Source organism: Pocillopora damicornis, chromosome 1, assembly GCF_964200805.1.
Source record: "Pocillopora damicornis chromosome 1, jaPocDami1.2, whole genome shotgun sequence".
NCBI lineage: Eukaryota > Metazoa > Cnidaria > Anthozoa > Scleractinia > Pocilloporidae > Pocillopora > Pocillopora damicornis.
Genome location: NC_142670.1, coordinates 37,502,444 through 37,521,266, shown reverse-complemented (window position 1 = coordinate 37,521,266; position 18,823 = coordinate 37,502,444). Strand labels below are relative to the sequence as shown.

Genomic DNA, 18,823 nt, shown 5'->3' with positions numbered 1-18,823 from the left:
AAAACATACTGCCGCATGAGAAGAAAGTTTGATTTTTCTTTACATAACGATTTAAGTCTCTGACCTATTTCAGTTTGAAGGTAAATTTTTATTACCTAATACAATCAGGTTATATCAGAAGAACTGGAGACGTAAACGTATTTCCCTATGGACATCATTTAATGCAAAATATATCAAGATGCCGACCCCTAAGGAAATGGGTTTTGAGTAACAAAGATGACTTATTACGATAAAAAACCGTGCCCTACGGTATCAAATTAAAATCGACGATTTCAAGGAAGAAACTGACTAGTTTCCTAGCAGCAAACTATTTTAACCTCCGATTAAAGAGCAATATAAACTGTCAGGTAACTTTCCCTTTGATAAAAAGTTTTCTTGTCAAAAACCGACAGAGGTTAAAAAAAAAAAGTTGAAAGAGGATAACGCATGTCGTACACGTACGCTAAGTTCTCAGGGGCATGCGTGTCCTTCGTTGTAGTCAAAGTACTGTATATCGATCGCTAATATATTAAAAACAATGTATTAGAAAATTTAGTAACTGCTCTTACAGCGAACTTTCCAAATATCATTTTTTAGTTTTATTTCTAAACATATACACTGCGCTCGTGATCGCGAGAGAAAACAGCGGAACAAACAGCAAACAACATGATTTCATGATATGAGTTGCTTTAAAATGAACCATGCCGAGCGTCAATCCTAAATTTACATTTTTTAAACTCACTTTCAGTGATCAAACTGTTTTAAACCTGATCACTCCACCCAATGAATAGTTTAACAAATGTCAAAAAGTCATTTCTTGATTGCCTTGATTCGGCGGTTCTGTCTGCTATCAGCCCTGATGATTGAGGTTCTCGGAGAGTTTAAGTTTAAAGATACTTGCTTTACAGATTGAAAACACCTTGAACACTATCCCAGGATTTATCAAAAAGGAAATTCTCCCGACGGTATGAATACATTTTCAAACAGATATATGATGAGTAATAAAAAAAATACCAGTTGGGGGATATTGTTTGATCAACACCAAAATTCTCAGAGCGAAAAGCTATAACAAATTATTGCAAACATTGCGGGGAAATTGTATATCGATGTTGCGCGTGAAAGTGTTAAGGAAACCACTGTACTTAAATCTTTATATTTCTTTTAAAGTATTCAAGATAATATAATATTAAAAATAAGGAGCTCGAGGTAAAATCAGAAAGGAACGAGGCTAAGCAGACTGGTGTGTGAACTGCAAGAAATCAGTTTAAAAATTATGGGTAAAGTTGGGTAAGATCTAGATTTCCAAACCTATTTTTTGGTCTAGTGATATTGTTTTGAGCAATATACAATAATCACAACTTATAAAACAGTGGTAAATGAAGTACTGATACTCTTTTGTGTCTCAGGACGAATCTTGTTCATGAGCGCAAAAAGTCGTTTTTCCTTCGCTGCACTCGATCTTCTTGTAACGAGCGTTGATTTTTCATTTGCAGTCATGGATACACTTCTCGATGTTTCCCATCTTTGCATTTTTGTCTCTAAGGCGGTTCTGATTTCTTTACTTCGCACAACATGAAACAGGACTATGAAAAAACCCTGTCAATGGCAAGAAAAACATTACTAAGGTTAGAAACGCATGCGCCTGTCTGTTGTTTAGCTCAAGGAATCGAGGAACCTTAGCAGGGTTTTTAAGCTGTGCTCCACTTGTCTCTCACAAGTCGCTCTCAACCCTACACTGGAATACACTTAGAGGTTAATGCGATGAAGTAGGCACTTCACAGTAGAGGAGTATCGGTACTCCAGCCGCTTCAGGCTGAGAAAAACGCGATATTAGCTTCGGTAGCGTGGAGCAATTACCTCGATAGGTCTAAATTAAGTCATTATGCACTGCTACTATATTTATTTAGTCATCAAGAGTAACACCACAAGTCTGACGAAGAAAATAGTTCTGTAATCCTGTGGATGTAATTTTGCTTGAGGAACTCGACTTTTATCCACAGGTCAGGCACAGGACGAAATCACATGTTTCCGTATTTCTGAAACGTGGCGGAAACATGCAACTCCATGTTTCCGTTATGTTTAACATGCACAAAAAGTGGTCCGGTTCCGTTGTATACGCAGCAACGGAAACACGAGAAAACGTCACGAAACCGGTAACGGAAACACAGGTTATCCGTCGTGTTTCCAGAGCGGTTTAACATGTTTCTGCCACGTTTCTGTTTACGGATTCTTGCAATTTCGTCCTGTGAGGGTTTGCGGTCTCAGGGGATCGTTTTCTGTGCACTGCCATTAATAAGAACCTTTACTCCTGTCAGCTCGTCACTTCTAAACACTAAAATCACTCTGGTTTCTTCCTAATCTTTCAGGAAACCTCTTAAAAAATGATATTGAAGATACTCGTGACCGACACGTCTTAGCCATAATTTTGCCTATCGAGAAATTGACGGCTGAAACGCTTACAATTTCTAGTCTTGGTGACAATGCCTTACACATGCTGGACGTTTGACTCACTTGTAAAGAGTTAAAGATAGTGAACAAATATTGGAAGACCAGTCCAGCGTCTGTGACGGTCAGAATCCCGAAAATCCATGTGAGGCCAAGCAATGGGAATAGAACTATACAGGCCTTTAGACTTTTCCTGGAAGAAAAACAAGAATCGAATTGTGTCAATCGAAACAAACAACAACAGCAGCTAATACCTGATATCAATTATGTGATGAGTTGAAAGATATATGATTTTTTACTGGTTCTTCCTTACGATCTGTTAAGGACAAACAACTCTTTCCTTTTTTGATCATACAAAACAAATATATTTTATGTTGGGGTGGGTCTGTAAAGTAATAGATTGTAAAAAAAAACTGTTGTACGAACACCAGTTACACATCCGGCTACGCCTCGTGCGCCAATTTTTTTGTTCTTACCACTTTTAGACTTCATCTGTGATTTATTACTGACAGGTACACGGCATCATGGGATCTATTTGTTAAGTCAGCGAGTCCAACACCGAAAGGTAGCAAAGTAAATTTCCAAAAAACAAGCTACATCCTATAAAACAAGTGCTTTAAAACGATTTTCTTGTTTATTGATATCAAATAATAGATACCACTGAAAACATATGATAAAAAGCTGAAAGCGAAAATGTAAATGTATGCTTCGGCCAACACACACAAACACACTGAAAACTTGAAAGAGTACACGATGATCCTACACAAAACTCTGCCAGAGCGATTTGTACCTGCATGAATGAGTCTCTGAGACCCTAGATACGTCCTTTAGCCCCGTGATATCCACTATGATCCGTATTAGGACGACTAAGTTTATCTTAAAAAAGAACATTTCAAAGAGAGACAATGTCAGTTTTCCGTATATTATTGATTTCGATTTTTTTGTTTATCACTGGTTTCGAGTGTAAGGGCTAACGGTCAAACGTTAGCTTTAGATTCAGTTGACGGTGGCCATACACTTTATAAACTAAGTTGATAAAATAAAATTCTTGCAATAACCTCCACGTCACTGACGCAGCACAATGTCAGTTTCTTTAGAAACTTACCTCTTTTACTCTATTGTAGTGGGTACATAGGCTTAGAGAGAAAAAAAAAGGTGCGGATCGAAGCTACATAGCACGCACTGGGTTCCTCTTTTGACTCAGCGGGTTTGTAATCTGGTAAAACCCTAGTTTGTGGCCATTCAAACAAATCAATCATGACGTTCATCATTTGAATGCGACGATCAGAAGAATGAATGAAAGAATGTCTATTTTGAGTTATTCTCGTTTTCAATCAAACGTGCGGCAAGACGAGGGTGTGATATTTTTACTCACAAGTCTCACAATGGAGAAGTTGCGAATTTTGTTTTGTTTTGTTTTATATTCTATTCCGGAGAAAAAAACAGGTCTTAACCAATATAGTTTTACGACGGATTCTAACAGTCTTTATTAAAATTATAAAGCTATCAACAGTTTTCCCAAATATCCCCTTGCAGAATGCGGACGTTATGACGTTATGTTTGTTTTTAATATAGCGCGAGAGCAAATTATGGGAGGCGATTGCGCCGCGCTTTATGCATACTAGGAAAATAGGATAACTTTCGTACCGCGGAATTTGATTGCCCAATAATTTGATGGAAGAATCTGACGGCGTCAGTGACGTGATTGAATACACGTAACCTGTTGAGCAAAAAAAAAAAAACAAACAAACAAACAAACAAACTAGTAGAACGTGACTACGCGAAAAAAATCTCACCTCCTGTTCTCACACAAAAGGATGAATAGGTATCTATTAGATGTCGGCTTATGTAAACGCAAAAAAAAATTGTGGGAGGAGATTATTCAATTTTTCTTGCTTACGAAGTGCGAAATCTAGATATACTCGGATTGAACAGTCATGTCAAATGGGAGAAATTGACGAGTGTATGCGACCGTTTCCACTCGCCATTGTTTTTTTAACTCCTTTCGTTGAATTGAAATACGGAAAGAGAATGATACCCATCAAACTAAATGAATTAACGACGCGCGAGGCTTCCGACGTTACTACCAGGTTTAAATCACACGCTAGAGGAAGGAGAATATGAGCCTATCTGCGCACCTCAGGAACAAAATCTTATTCACGCGGCGCGAAATTTAAATACACGCACATTAAGCAACGAGCAAATGACGATAGTTTTCTATATGATTCAACGGCGCCGTAGGCTTTGGACGTTAATATCAGGTTACAAATGCTCTCATTACCTTTGCATCGCACAGCAAGCCTCTAATTTAATATATCTGTCGCCAGTTTTAAGCAATATATAGGAAAAAAACAGTCACTCTACGGATACGAAAGCTACAGTCGCCCCACCATCCGCCCCACCGTGACTATTTGCAACCTAAAAATTTACCAGAATCACCCCCACGGGGAGGATTTGTCTTATCGTCAGTTTTGCCGATGGTTTAAATCTGCTGCTCGCTCGTATGATACTAGGGAATTTTGAAAAATCCCGCGTGTATTTTGAAGCTCTTTCCGCCATTGTTCCAAAGTAGCCGTATACGGTTATTTTCAATCGTTTAACAAAGCCTGCTGTAATCTAAGCTGATCCGCTTTTCTTGGTACGTTTTAACAAGCATAGTGCATATTTTACTCACCATGCATGCAAGAAGTACCGATCCAACACCAACACGTACCTCTGGAGACTGTTGTATCCGCACTGTACCGTTCTAACAAAGCAAAAGTCGGATGTGGGAAACAAATACGTGTGTATGGTAAAAACGGTTCAAATTAGCCTCGTGAGAAAATGACTTTTTTTATTGCAAAAAATTACAGGAAAACATAAGATGTTTTCTGCCATGATTTGGGTGTCTCGTGTGGTTTTTTCGGCTAAAGGTATATTCCCTCGAGAGCCCGGAAAAACCCCAGATAAACAGACCATATACTAGGTATACTTAATGATAAATCAATGCAGACTTTACAACGTACGTCCTGAACCACAGAGAATTTAATCATAATTTACCTCTTTATGAATATTTTTTAGTTTTTTTGTTTGTTTACCTCTTTGGGTTCGCATATGCTGCGGGAGAGTAGGTAGCAATGTTGTTTGTCTCTTCCATAGTAAAAGATTTAGGGCTAGTGGTTTGTTATTCTCTTCAGGCAGCCAAACGTCGGCGACTGAATAATTGTTTAAACGACACCGTTTATTTTTATTTTTTTTTTATTTAGTGATTAATATCATTGTAATATGCTTATACACGTCATAAAACGATGTTCGCAATAAGGTCAACCGTTAGCCGTCAAATGACAAAAAAAAAATTAGCCGTTAGGTATAAAAATTGACATGAGCTATTAGTCGTGAAAAAACAGTCAACTGTAAAATGGTTTCTTTTAACTTAAACGGAAAGAAATTAGCCTTTAGCCGTAAAATGGCCGTAAAAGCCATGACCCATTAAAATCTCCAAAACGTTAGTTTGCAGTCGAGATTTTTGAACATGATTTTAAATCTTCTACGAATTCACTGTTTAATGTAATTTTGTTTGACACTATTAAATTAAATTAATATTGGAGAAATGCCTTGCTCGACACGGAGAATTTCTAGGAGATAAAATATATTTGGACCTGAAAACCGTTTTGCAACGTTTACATAACATCAGTTTCTTAGCTTGTAGGTTTTCTGTTTCCCCTCTAGAGGGAAATTAGCCTTCAAAATTAGCTCGAGAGGAATTAGCTTTCATAAGAAAAAATCAAAAAAGAGAAGAAAAAAAGAAAAGAAAAAAATCCGTGTACTATAATTATTGCTAAGATTTCTGGCAGAAAAGAAAAGCCATCGTTTTCCATGAATATAACTTGGTTCTAACTATTTCAATTTCATGTTGTCTCCTATTTATTTTTTGAAGTTTGGAGTTCCGATTGCAGTTACCCTAAACTTTGATCTATTGACCCTAAAATCAAAATTAATTGTTGGTCTGGTATCCGGTAACCTTGAATGAAAAGAAATGAAATTCATACCCCACCAATGCTCACATTTACGCGATCATTTTTCCTCAAAAAAGTGCTAACAAAATAGGATACAGCCTCCACTGACTGCTTCTCACTCAAAATTGAGAAAGATGACTTAGGCTTTTGCATTGGAATAGGACTAGCGAATTCGGTTTGAAATTGATCCATGCATAAAGAAAAAATGAGTTTTATTTCTTTCGCAAAAGTAAATGAGGCTATTGATTGTTTGGGTGTTGCTAAACTGTGGATCAGCTGGCCTCGGATCCGGAACCTCCGGAACCTGCGGAATTTACAGGTGTTCAAAAGCTTTTTCTGTTATGGCGTGAGATTGGGGACAAAATCGATCATTACATTTCGTATCGTGTATTTTTTCTGTGTGAAGCAATATAAGGTGTCGGCGACTAACGAAATTACAGGTTAACCCGAAAATCAAATGACACCTAAACAAATAATTTTGGCTACCGATTTTCAGTGAATTTTTAAAGAACAATTTTGTTTTAAGTTTCAAGACAATTTGAAGGTTCAAAATAAATATTACGTACTAAAATGCAAAAGTTATACACCACAAAATTGATATATTGGCCTGAAATGAAATTTATCTTGTTCTTGATTAAATATTGCCTAGCACGCGACCAAAATCTACCCAGGCGGAAATCCAAAATGACGGTGGCAGTTTGGGCTTAGTTATATCACTCAACACTCGTTCCCGTTTGTCTCATTTGATAAAGAGGGAATCACTAATGTTTTCATTAAGACAGTATTGCCTTGATTTTTCAATATTTACAATGATAGACAGTAAATTTCACTTTTCACCCACATTTACTTCCAACCTTTTCTTTTGAACCAGAAACAAAAATGATATATGTTTAAAACACATGGCATCATCCACCCTTGTCAAATGTAATAGCATAATCATTTCAATTGTAATGCCTTCTTATCCCAACGTTACTTTGTTTCTTTGCTACATTAGCGAACACTGAACTACTGCTCGTACTCAAAATATGACAATCAACCACAAAATTCCCTAAACCAGATAACATTAAACATAATTAACAACGAGTTTGCTCATAGAGCACTTTGATTTGTAACATTTGTAATATCACTTGGCGATCTATCTAAGCAGCTGCTAGGAGTAGAGCAACATGAAAGGACATTTTTTCTCCTATTGTGGCTTTGTTTTGGCTCTTATTTTCTTTTGAATAATGGCGGCATGGTTGTCGACTTCTTTAACATTTATGGGGAGAATTTCGAATGGTTAAATCTCTTTAATGTTTGATTGAGCAGTGTTGCCTACAGAGAAATTAGATCCCAGTCACTCCTAAGGATTTAAGAGTTAAAAAAATGATGTTGGAAAAAGTACAGACGGATTCAGTGAACGCTCGGAGGAGCTAGCCTTGTGATAAATGCTATCTGCTCTTTTGATGTTGTGTTACGACTCAGCTCCTTTTTAGTTTCTTCAGGGTCTATTTGCCGCTTCCGCTGGCCACCGTACTGTGCATACACCTCTGCCTGACTACGACCGGAAGAGTTCCTGTGAAATGTGTTTAATCTCCATTTCAGCATTTTGTGACGGAAAGCTGCACGAACCTCACTGTTTCTCAGCACGAGCAAGAGAAATATGAGCATACCCTACAAAAGTAAAGCAAATCTTGCGTTTGACAAAGTTCCGTCATTGAACTATAATTCCTTGCATAAATTTAATTTTTAATCCGATGAAATAAACATACTGTTTTCTTAACAGAAGGCTTCGTGATCCAAATCGATAAATAAAGTGTGGGATTAAAATGGTTTTCCCCGGCCAGAGCCCTCTTATACTCAGACCCAGACCCATTTGACCAAAGCGACATGCGTATACGTAATTGGTACAGACCTGCGTAGAGTTAAGAATGGTAAAAACATACTGGAACACCAATCCTGCGTCTGTTACAGCCAAGAGACCAAATACCCACGTTAAACCCAGCAGAGGACTTAAAATAAGAAATGACTTCAGAGTTTTTCTAAAAGGGAATAAAACGCAAAACTGCTTTCACGTTACAATTTTCTTCTAAAGATATACCATGCCATATACATTTGGCATGGGAAATTATTTAGTTGGAATCAAGAGAAATCGTTCGAACTATCTATTTAATCTTGAGTGAATAATGGAAAAGATTCTCTTTTGCGAATAATCCATGAAGGTCCAAGGAAAAAGACAAAACGATTTCATGTCAAACTAATTCATCTAAGATTTTATTTTGAGGAAAGATGATCATTGGGTGGCATTTTGCCTCTGAAAACTCCTAACAAAAACATACCTGAAGGTCTTCATTTTAGAAGGATTAGGCTCATGAAGATTTCTGATTTCTCGCAACACCGCCATGAGTATTACAAAGTTGATCTTAACAAACGAGAATAGCAAAATAAAGACTTTTACCAATTGTCTAGAGGGCAATCATAATAGATGTGTCACGAAGTCGGTCAACCAGCCAGTTAGTCAGTCAGTCAGAAAATGATGTACGCATTCATTAATTCTGTCATTTATTGATTTCCTCTTTCATTTATTCATTTATGCATTCTTCGAGTTTGTCATTTCCGGCTATCAGCTAAGATAACAGTGAAAGCAAAGAGACGGTGGACTTACAATTGTCACAAATAACACCGGGACAATAAAGGCCCAGCTCAAACGCTTCTGGAAGGACAACCAGCAGCTGAAAGTTAATTCAGACGACAGAGCTGTCTAAAAACGCAGCTTATGAGTCATTATCTAATGAAAATAAAAAGTTATAATGAAGAATAAAACGCTGAGTACTTACAAGTTTTCATTTGTGTAACTCTCAAGTCCTTTTTCACCGCTTGAGCCAATTATAAGAGAAATAACTATTGGTATGATAGGGAAACCTATAGGATAAGAATGAAAGCAGCTCAATAACTTAGTAACACATAGGCCTACAAGAGTCTAAAATATAAAAATCAGCTCAACAGGTTCAGGGAGCACTACAAAAACAATAACAACGAAAAAATAACAACAACAACAATAACAACAACAACAACAACAAAAGTAAAACAACAACAACAGACAAGATACGGTCAACCAGAATACAAGAAGGCCCGTTCCTATCATGCGTTGCAGTGGTTGTACTGGCCTCAGTATTCTCTTCCATGTGAAATATGCATCACTTTAATTTCTAGAGCTATACCAAGTAATATCCCTCTTTTCAATTGTAGCTTATAACGACTCGTGCGATATTTTGTGGTGTACAAGTAGATATCATCGTCAATATTTTCATCACCGTAGCAATGATATTGTTACATTTCTTACCCCAACCAAAGAAATAGAGGTATCGCATGTCCACTGTGTTGAATACCTCAACAATCATTACGTACAGGAAAACTCCCTCCAGAAGCATCCACCCAAACGCTGCCAGATAGAAGTAATGGAGTAAAACAGCCACTAAGATGCACACGGACTGAAATGTGAGACCCAGAAGTAGGCTGATAATTAGAGGCTCCGAGCAAATATCAGGCCAAGAGACTATATACTTCATAGAGATATTAGACCAAAATCGGTTCCGGACAAGGGAACTCGATCGTCTTCTAGAAATACGCAATAGTGTAGACTGAAGTAACGAGAGCCAACTATCTAGCGACAACATGTCTTGAAATTTCTAGTAGAAACTCTCTCTCAATGTTGTACATACACCGCCGTATGGGATGCTCAATATATCCTGGAGAGATTCGAGAGGATTGGTTTTCGGAACGGGAATAACATGATGCTATCTCAGTAGAGATCACCTTGGGCAGACGGCCATTTAGGGAATACCGTTGTTCCTCGCTTACGAAGAACGAAGAAACATGTGATCTCAAACGTTTGTTAGCTCACCTTATTACTCGTGGCATCGATTCCGGACAAAAATACTAGTTGAGCGAGAAACAGAGCTGTGCAAAGATTTAGCCTGACTTGGATTCCTTCGTCTTTGATCTTCCTGTTTAAATGCATTCAATAAACGAAATGGGCATGACATTTTTCCTCGCAATCACCTAGTAGTCTAGAGCAAACGCTACTAGGGGGGGATGGAAGAAAGGTGCCTATATAGTTTGTAATATATTATTGGGTCGTTCTCTGCTTGTATTCCATTACTATGAAAGATGTTTAAAAGTTGATTTTAGTAGCTATTTTTGTGTCAAAATACCTCAACTTCAGCCGAAAAAAAAAGAGAGATTTTGGTGCAATGGTTCCTCAATTACTAATCTCGTCTTAGAACAAATTTTTCTAGAAACAAAACAAAACCAGACAATTAGCGCGTTCTGAAAGATAATATTTCTCGCACTTTGATAGTAATTTACGAATCTAGAGATTTACCTTGCTCTCATGTATAGGTAAGACATTTTTTCCTCTTTTTTTGCTTTTGCTTTTTGTTTTTTAGTAGTACTCACATAAATGTCACGTAGATGAAGATAACCATTACTTCCCCAACGAGGGACAAGGAGCAACCAATATAAGTGATGATAAGCAATGCCCTTCTGTGCTCTGGTGGAATGTTATCCTCCTGAGAATCACGGAAATGAGATAAAAATTGGAAACTGGTTTGGAAATTATGATTAACAGGTTATGACTTCGTTAAACATGGAACTTTCTATATGATTAGTCCTTCCATAAACGAATAAAGGGGGAGAATGCAATAAGCTTAGAAAATGCCAAAAAAAAAATTCGAGACGCAATCACGGGAACGACAAATAACCTTAGGAGGGTGTGCATAAGCGACGCACATACTTTTTTTCTTAGTTCCCGAGAAAGCTAATTAAGACAATTGAAAAGAACGTTTATAACATCACACCTTAATGTCCTTGTATTGCATTAGAACTGCGAAATTCGTAAGGTGGTTACAACTGCAAACGGTCGATAGCATAGAAGAATCATTCAGTACCGTGCAACCATCAGTTGACCATGAACCGTTCGACGAGCTGAAAATCAGTTGATCATAAAATTTGAATAAGAAAGAAAGAAAGAGGCAAAGAAAAAAAATAGAGAACTTTCACGAGCACCTAATGTAAACAAGTATATAGATATATATACAAACAGATTGATGGAATAATCAAAATGACCTACCTGAAGTCCTCTATCCAGAAGACACATTTCCTTCCAACAGCTTTTGGATCAATGCTCGGCTACCGGCGAAAGAAGCGTAATGACGTTATGATGTGAAATGGTCCACGTGATGAATTATACTAGTTTTTCCGTCTAAGCCCAGTCACAATCATAATTCCTAAGCTGATAATTGCATCAAAAAACAATATAGTTTATTTTACCTCGTTGTGACTAAAATGAATGATGATTTTATTTTGAATAGTTTCATTCTGGGGAGGGTCAAGAACAACTCCCACGACATCAGAGATCAGTCTGTAGCTACAAAGACAACATAACAAAATTGTGTGATTATTAGAGAAGTTGAGTGTCAAATATCCAATCCGGGATGGTATATTTTTGCTTCACTCTACACCGTGATTTTTCGGAAACCTAGCACCACCCTCTCAACCAGTCGCATGCAAAACTAATAACAATAATTATTTTGTCCTCTGCGTTTTCCCTTCAGTTGAATTGGGCAGTTTTCTTGGTTTTAGTTTGAGTTCTTATTGGTTACTAAGGGTATTTTTGGTTTTAGTTTGAGTTCTTTTTGGTTACTAAAGGGTATTTTGGTTTTAGTTTGGGTTCTTATTGGTTACTAAAGGGTATTTTTGGTTTTTTGTTTTACGACACTCAATCAAAAAATGCTCGATCTCATTAGTAGCTAATCTTACATGAATATAGTTCCTGACATTGCTTGACCATTCCCTGCCATTTTCCCCTCAAGAATCTGACAACGTAAATTTGAAAACTGAAAACCTAAAGTTCAAAGGAGCTTTCTAAATATAAAGTGCTGTTTACCGGTACCGGTGAAGTTTTAGCATTTGATCGATGAAAATCTCCTCTTATTTACGCCCTCCCTTGAGTCGCTATTGAAGAACAAACAATTCCAACAGTAATTTTCCACTCATCCAGAAAGGGCTCTCTTAACACACACCTAATGGGTTCATGTGAACTAAAAAATTCGTACCTGCTTCTGTTATAGGTCCAAAGGCTGTCTTCATTACTTGCCTTCTGGTGCAACAATACTGCGATAACCCTTCCTGGAAGAATGGCCGAAAAAAAAAACTACGTGAGTAGAAGCTTGCCTACAGAACACAAATGATAACTTCGCTATTTTTTAAACACCAGATGATCATAAATGTGTGCGCTCAGAAGAAACTTCAATATTTACCTGCGTCTTTAAACACTTTGTGGGTGATAATAATTCTGACCAGTCGGCTTTCATTACTGTTGTTATTTGTATCAAAACTTATTTCAATATCAGTGGAAATTCCTTTCGGCACTTTTCTCAACTTAGTATCTATGATATTTCAGAGAAAAAAATCAGAAAATTAGTACATAGAGAACGACGAACTTTACCAAATAAGCCTTTTATCGTGGGCTATGACGCGACAGAACTCGTGACGTGATCCAAGATGGCGGCCATCATGACAGCCACATTTGGAACCCATTTCAAGACAAAAAGTAGGCTTTATTTTGGCAGCAATTGTCTCGGAATTTGATCTTAAGCGACCGAATGATTCAGAGGATTTTCAGAAATATTTCATTGAGTTGACTTAAAATCTGACGGGTTTATTGAAGAGGACTCCTATTTCTTTTGTCGTATGTCGTACGTTTTTACCATACCATATCATTTTTATCAATGATACAGAAATTAAGACCCATGTTGACACAATACGTACTTACCCAAACCTGATCCCATATCTATGAAATAAATATCATTCCCTTCTCTACAATAGCTTTGACAGCAGTTCAGGAGAGTGTCCTCGATTTGGCAGCTACCGACCAATGTACTATTATGCTCTTCACAAGACCAGGAATATTGTAACGCCTTTGATACAACAGAAGAAGCATGAACAGTTAAAGGGTTAATTTTGCTAAATACAACCAGCTGAATTGGAATAGTTTGCTTAAATTGAAATCACAGATGATGCTCTATTTGGTTGGAAGTAAGAATACTTTTTTTTTAAAGTGTATGAATGTATTTTACCTGCAATTTTGAACGAGTTCCTTTACTTCGTGAGCACTTTGAAAGCTGCATGAAAAAGAAAACGTTTGATTGGAGTCAACTTATGAATTCAACGCATAATATTGGTAAATCTTAATTTGTTCGCGAATACACAAAGCCACTGAATAAACCATGATCTTTATTTACCAGATGTTGGCGGCAATCATCTGTATAATTAGGCATAATACCATTCGGATCTGAATCATCTGTTAAAGAAAAATGAATGATTAGCAATGGGGTCAGTTTTGTTTGCTACACCTCGGTGTAACCCTTGAGCTCCCAGAAGTGAATAACACGTAGGGTTTTTTTCACAGTTTTCAATACGTTAGTTGATAAAAGAGTGGTGAAAACGAACGCAAAGTTGTCTTCGTAATTCATTTACAGATTAATAAAGACGTGTAGACCAGCTACTTTTTATGGTAATTTAGCGAGTCCAAATTGACAATAATGTTATGTCAAGGTTTCTTTTGGGGTTTTGGAATGAGCTGACTGTAATTCTTAACATTAATGATTAACTGCTACAGAAGAAAATCTTCGTAAGAAAGCTGCATTTAAAAGAAATTACATTACAGAAGTATGACATAATTGCTGAGCTACGAAGCTACACGTTGATATTTAGGCAAATGTTATCGAAGCCATGTAAATATTGATAAAGATTGGTAGACCTCACCATAGTAGGCTACAACAGGAAGTCTAACGCTGCAATCCATCGACTTCAGCTTCATCGCAGAGTTACTTATGGCATAACAGCGGTCCAATGACGTTGTGTTATCCAGGAGTTCTAAGGGTAAGGGTAAGTGAGCTGAGATATAAGGTACACGCCCCCATTGAAACGAACCATTGCTATTGAGTTTTAGAGCAGTCCAGTAAGCAGAATAGAGGGATAAGTCGGGTTGCGCGTCACAAAGCTGTTCTATACTGGAAATTCTTGCCGGGGGAGAGTCATTTGCAATAACTGCTGCATTCCAAGTAACTTTAGGTCCATCAAGTGGTTCGTAGACGAAATAAGAGGAGTGAGTTTCTGAAAAGTGATGAAAATTTTTTTTTTTAAGCTTTGCCTTTACAAATGGTAATGTATTTTGAAGTCAGGGTTTTTATAATTGGGAAAATTTACAATTGATTCAATATATTTCACGATTTCACAATTTCACCATCTCAGATGTCAAAAGTAAAAAAAAACAACAACAACACACAAACAGATTGACAAGATACCACAAATTGTATCAAAATATCTGACTGCGTTTATTACTCTGTCGTTGAAGAGCTACAAAATCAGTTCAATCCCCCGACAATCAAATGAAAGATCGTTATTTCGCAGAAGCCTAAAAAACCTCTTAATTTTGCGTTAAACTGTGCAAAACAACCTTTACATTGTAGATTACATCTATTAACTACACTATACCTGCTGGCATCCTCTTCTTAGAGTAAAATCAATGCAATTCATGTAAGCACTCGTGCATCAAAAGGCCGACTTCCTGTACAATTTATTAATCATCATCTATTTTAGATACCGTGCCTTTATGAATGCAGAAATCCGCTGCAAAACCAAATCCAAAATTATGCTTGGTTCATTTTAAATGAAATCAAATAACATCCTATCCAAGACCAGTTCCACTCTTTCCGTCTACCCACTAAGTACAATATTTTTCTCCTAATGCAACAGAAAAATAGTGTTAATCATTTATTCATTGCTATCAAATGCGAGATTTATCGTAACAAAAGAGCCCGCAAATTTAAGATTTATTTCACATAATACATCTTCCCCGATTTAATGCCGCCTATGACATAATTATAGGAAGCATAATTGGCGTGATGTCTTATTGTGTAGACGTAGGCATGGCGCGTATCTTCTGCGAACACTGTATGCACTCCTAAGTAGATAAATAGCATTTTTATCGAGCGTTTATTTCCGTTTTTTTTGCGTTTTTTAGGAACCTATACAAAAACTACATGACAACAACTGTTTCTTACTTAGAATTTTACGCTAAAGGAACTGGCATATTATGGATAAATAACATTAACTCTTGATCACAGACAGTCAATTTTAAGTTCCTTATGCAATAACGAGAAACATTGAATTGATATGCTTATTGTGATATTTACTGTTCAAAACAGACGAATCCAAGATAAACTGCGATTAGGTTTGGAGTAAAGATTATAAAGTGAAGCGGGTCCTTAACTAATGGGATTTCGCTGAAGTTAAATAGCATATCATAAGATAACGAAAGTAGATCTGATTCAGAGCGGTAAAATAGCTTGAAGATGATAGTGATGCCGTAAACCTTCTGGAGTTTCGAGGAGAGCTTTGTTACTACGATCATTTCCAACGTCTATAATTTAAGATTTTTCTACGGATCAAGTTTTGAAGGCACTTGATATTTCCTGAATAACAAATACTAACGCTAAAGGACCATCCATGTCAAAACAAACAGTTCACTAGAGAGTTATATTTAACAATCAAAAAATATTAACCAGTGATAGAGACTTGCTTTAAATAGCAGGAAAAGAAAAAGAAAATAAATGAAATTGGTCTAAAAATACGAAATTTTTATATAAAAAAAAATTCTTTTGCTGTATTTACACGTTGTCTAAAATTTCGTGTTCGTTGCAAGAAAAGCATGTCGCTTGATTGCCTTTCAGTGTTGAATTAATAATAACCGTATATCCTCTTCGTCTTCAATTAAAATAGAAAAGCACAGCACAATATCACTGAAAAGTAGCTCTTACCTTGAAAGAAGTGAACTAGCAAAGTCAGTAACATTTGAAAACGCAACCGAGTTGAATCCTGTTCCGCTTGATTCATCTTCCATCCGTCGGTTGAACTAACAAGGAAACTGGTCTTATTTAAACGCATACATAAATTAAACCATCTGTCAAAAATCCATTAACGTAACTGAGCTTCTAGACGTCGCAGTATATTTCAACTACGATCAATTCTGCTGAAATCTGCGGATCGATTTTCAGGCAGTTTTATATCTGTAACAGACTGTCGAGATGTCATGCATTACTAGTGATAATTGTTCTCACGAGAGAAATATTCTAAACCTCAGTATAAAATACATTCACAATTTTAATATTATCCTTACTTCTGTTGCTTTACGGCTGGCAATTATAGGTTCTAAAGTGCACTTTGAAATAAATGTATAGTCACACAAATGGAATGCAAGTACTACATCGAATCGATAATCTTTATGAGTGAGCCTGTAAAACGGTAATTCAAGTTTTTGTAAGGATTCAGCAATTCTTCCAGGTGTAAGCCAAATTTGTATATTTGTATTTGTGTATATTCTCCTCGCCATGCAATCGAAATTAAATTTTCGAATCCGTGACCGAACGTGGCTATTTCAACGTCAGTCAGGTTTCATAATGACTGTGTTTTGCATGCTCTTGCTAATTTGCTATGATGATTAAAATGCGTTCCGTCATTTTATTTAAAAGGATAAAAAATTGTCGGAAGAATACAATATTTTAAGGACTCAAATTTCGAAAGCATTTCGAATTTTTCCGTTACCGACACAATTTTAAAATATACCTAAAAATACTACTGTAATGACGATATCTTACTCATAATCATAACTACTGTCGCATGTTAAACAGTTGACTTGATTAAATTTTTCAAGGAAAAGCGACGGCATATTGGCCAAAGTTTTGAACGGTCACGATACTAAAAACATCTCCTTGTAATCCAATTGACTTATTTCGATCCAAACCCTGGTTTTCTTACACAATATTTATAGATGCGGTATTCTTTTTAAAAGAGTTTTATGAATGTGACTAAAGGCAATTTGGCACGTCGGCAACATCGTGAACTGTACGATGGTGATACTAAAGAGAAGAAAAAACTTAAAGCTTTCCCAAATTGTCAGCATTTCTCCCCGAAGGTCCTTAACTATTAATTAAGTCTTAGAGAATCGTATCGCACAGATAAGAGGGTTCTTACGAAAATCTGCTTTACAGCTATTTGCAAAGCTGAAGTAGACGAAACTTCATTTGCATTATGGTACACATGTATGACTCTGCAGTACACCTGCTTGCCTTTCCAGTTAGAGTTGTTATATAACTTCAAAAGCTTTATTTACGACAGCAAGTTGTGCACAATGGCTCCTACATCAGCTATTTTTGGCTGCATTATCATGCTAATAAACATATCCTGTACCTGAACCTTCTGGGCAGACTTGTTGTTTATATTTCGACAAGTAAGAACAAGGAAGCAGCATTCCGAGTTATATTTTTGCATGTTTGGTATATAACAGACGCTCAGAAAGCACTAACGCAGTGCACAGTGTTCTAAACCCTGAACGAAGTCATTTGAAGCTTCTCAACAGATTGCATGTTGAAAAATAAATTTGAAAACAATGCATAATAGAGAATAAGAAAGACAAAATAAAAAACGTTTGTGAACCAAGAGAATAGTTGGCTCATTATCATATTTATGATCGCATCCCGACGACTCAGTTATTAAAGTACAGTGTCATTTCACAATCTAGCCAGTGTACATGTGATTCTTACTCCATGATGTAAACTGAAAAAAAATAGCGCACTCATTCATATGCTGGTTTCGCGACAACATTGTGGAGTCATGCTCAGAGCAAAAGAAATCGGTTTAACTTGAGTATTACAATGCAGAACGATACCATTTTTTATTTGAAAACGTATCCTTCTGGAGCTATGACTCATTCAAAATACGAATGCGTGTAAACGACATAAATAATTAAATCCATCACACAAATAATACAAAACAAAACTGTTTGAGTATAGTGGTTTCCTTAACACTTTCACGCAGAAAGAAATTATTAATGGTGGTGAAAAATGATATGAGTTAATGATAGTGAGGAAAAGCTTTCGGAAGAAGAGCTTTCAAAAGAGTCATGCACGTAATAAACACTCGCAATTTCTGGAAACTTACAAACGCCGAGTTCCGCGTTTCAATTCTCGTTCAGTTCTGATCATGAATTAAAAAGGGTTTTGTTCTTTCGGTGGATTCAAGAGATAGAGATTATTCTACTTTACTAAGTAAAATTCAACTGAACGACACCACATCTTGTTGGAAGGGAAATCCAGGCTCTAGTAGACTTTTACCCTAAATACAAGTTTAAAACGTGCTGTTTTAATCGATCGTTGACATCATCATTGATATTTTATAGTATTTCCTGTGGGAGGCAAGGTGGTTGATAAAGATAGTTTGATAATGTAACCCGAGCACTTGCTGACGCAGTTCGATGACTCTGCTTTTATGCTCATACGGCATAGAATTTCATGCTTTGCAGA

The 18,823-nt window shown here is 36.7% G+C and overlaps 2 protein-coding genes across 2 annotated transcripts; both read right to left on the bottom strand.

The window, feature by feature from the left end:
• Window positions 1–559: 559 nt before the first annotated feature.
• On the bottom strand, window positions 560–3,400 carry LOC149053655 (adhesion G protein-coupled receptor D1-like). Its single transcript, XM_089210058.1, has 3 exons — window positions 3,215–3,400; window positions 2,491–2,617; window positions 560–1,575 (listed from the first exon to the last, which is right to left on the bottom strand). The coding sequence occupies exons 1-3, from the start codon at window positions 3,313–3,315 to the stop codon at window positions 1,339–1,341; spliced, it is 465 nt and encodes a 154-aa protein (XP_089066184.1). The 5' UTR covers window positions 3,316–3,400; the 3' UTR covers window positions 560–1,338.
• A 3,843-nt stretch (window positions 3,401–7,243) lies between these two features.
• LOC149053654 (adhesion G protein-coupled receptor L2-like) lies at window positions 7,244–16,439 on the bottom strand. The gene is made up of 18 exons (XM_089183497.1): window positions 16,283–16,439; window positions 14,226–14,576; window positions 13,703–13,761; window positions 13,538–13,582; window positions 13,234–13,378; window positions 12,719–12,847; window positions 12,515–12,587; window positions 11,730–11,826; window positions 11,530–11,588; window positions 11,258–11,384; window positions 10,857–10,969; window positions 10,303–10,405; window positions 9,742–9,889; window positions 9,236–9,320; window positions 9,064–9,130; window positions 8,738–8,820; window positions 8,314–8,440; window positions 7,244–8,072 (listed from the first exon to the last, which is right to left on the bottom strand). Exons 1-18 carry the CDS (start codon window positions 16,407–16,409, stop codon window positions 7,812–7,814), a joined length of 2,199 nt encoding a protein of 732 aa, XP_089039623.1. The 5' UTR covers window positions 16,410–16,439; the 3' UTR covers window positions 7,244–7,811.
• Window positions 16,440–18,823: the final 2,384 nt, after the last annotated feature.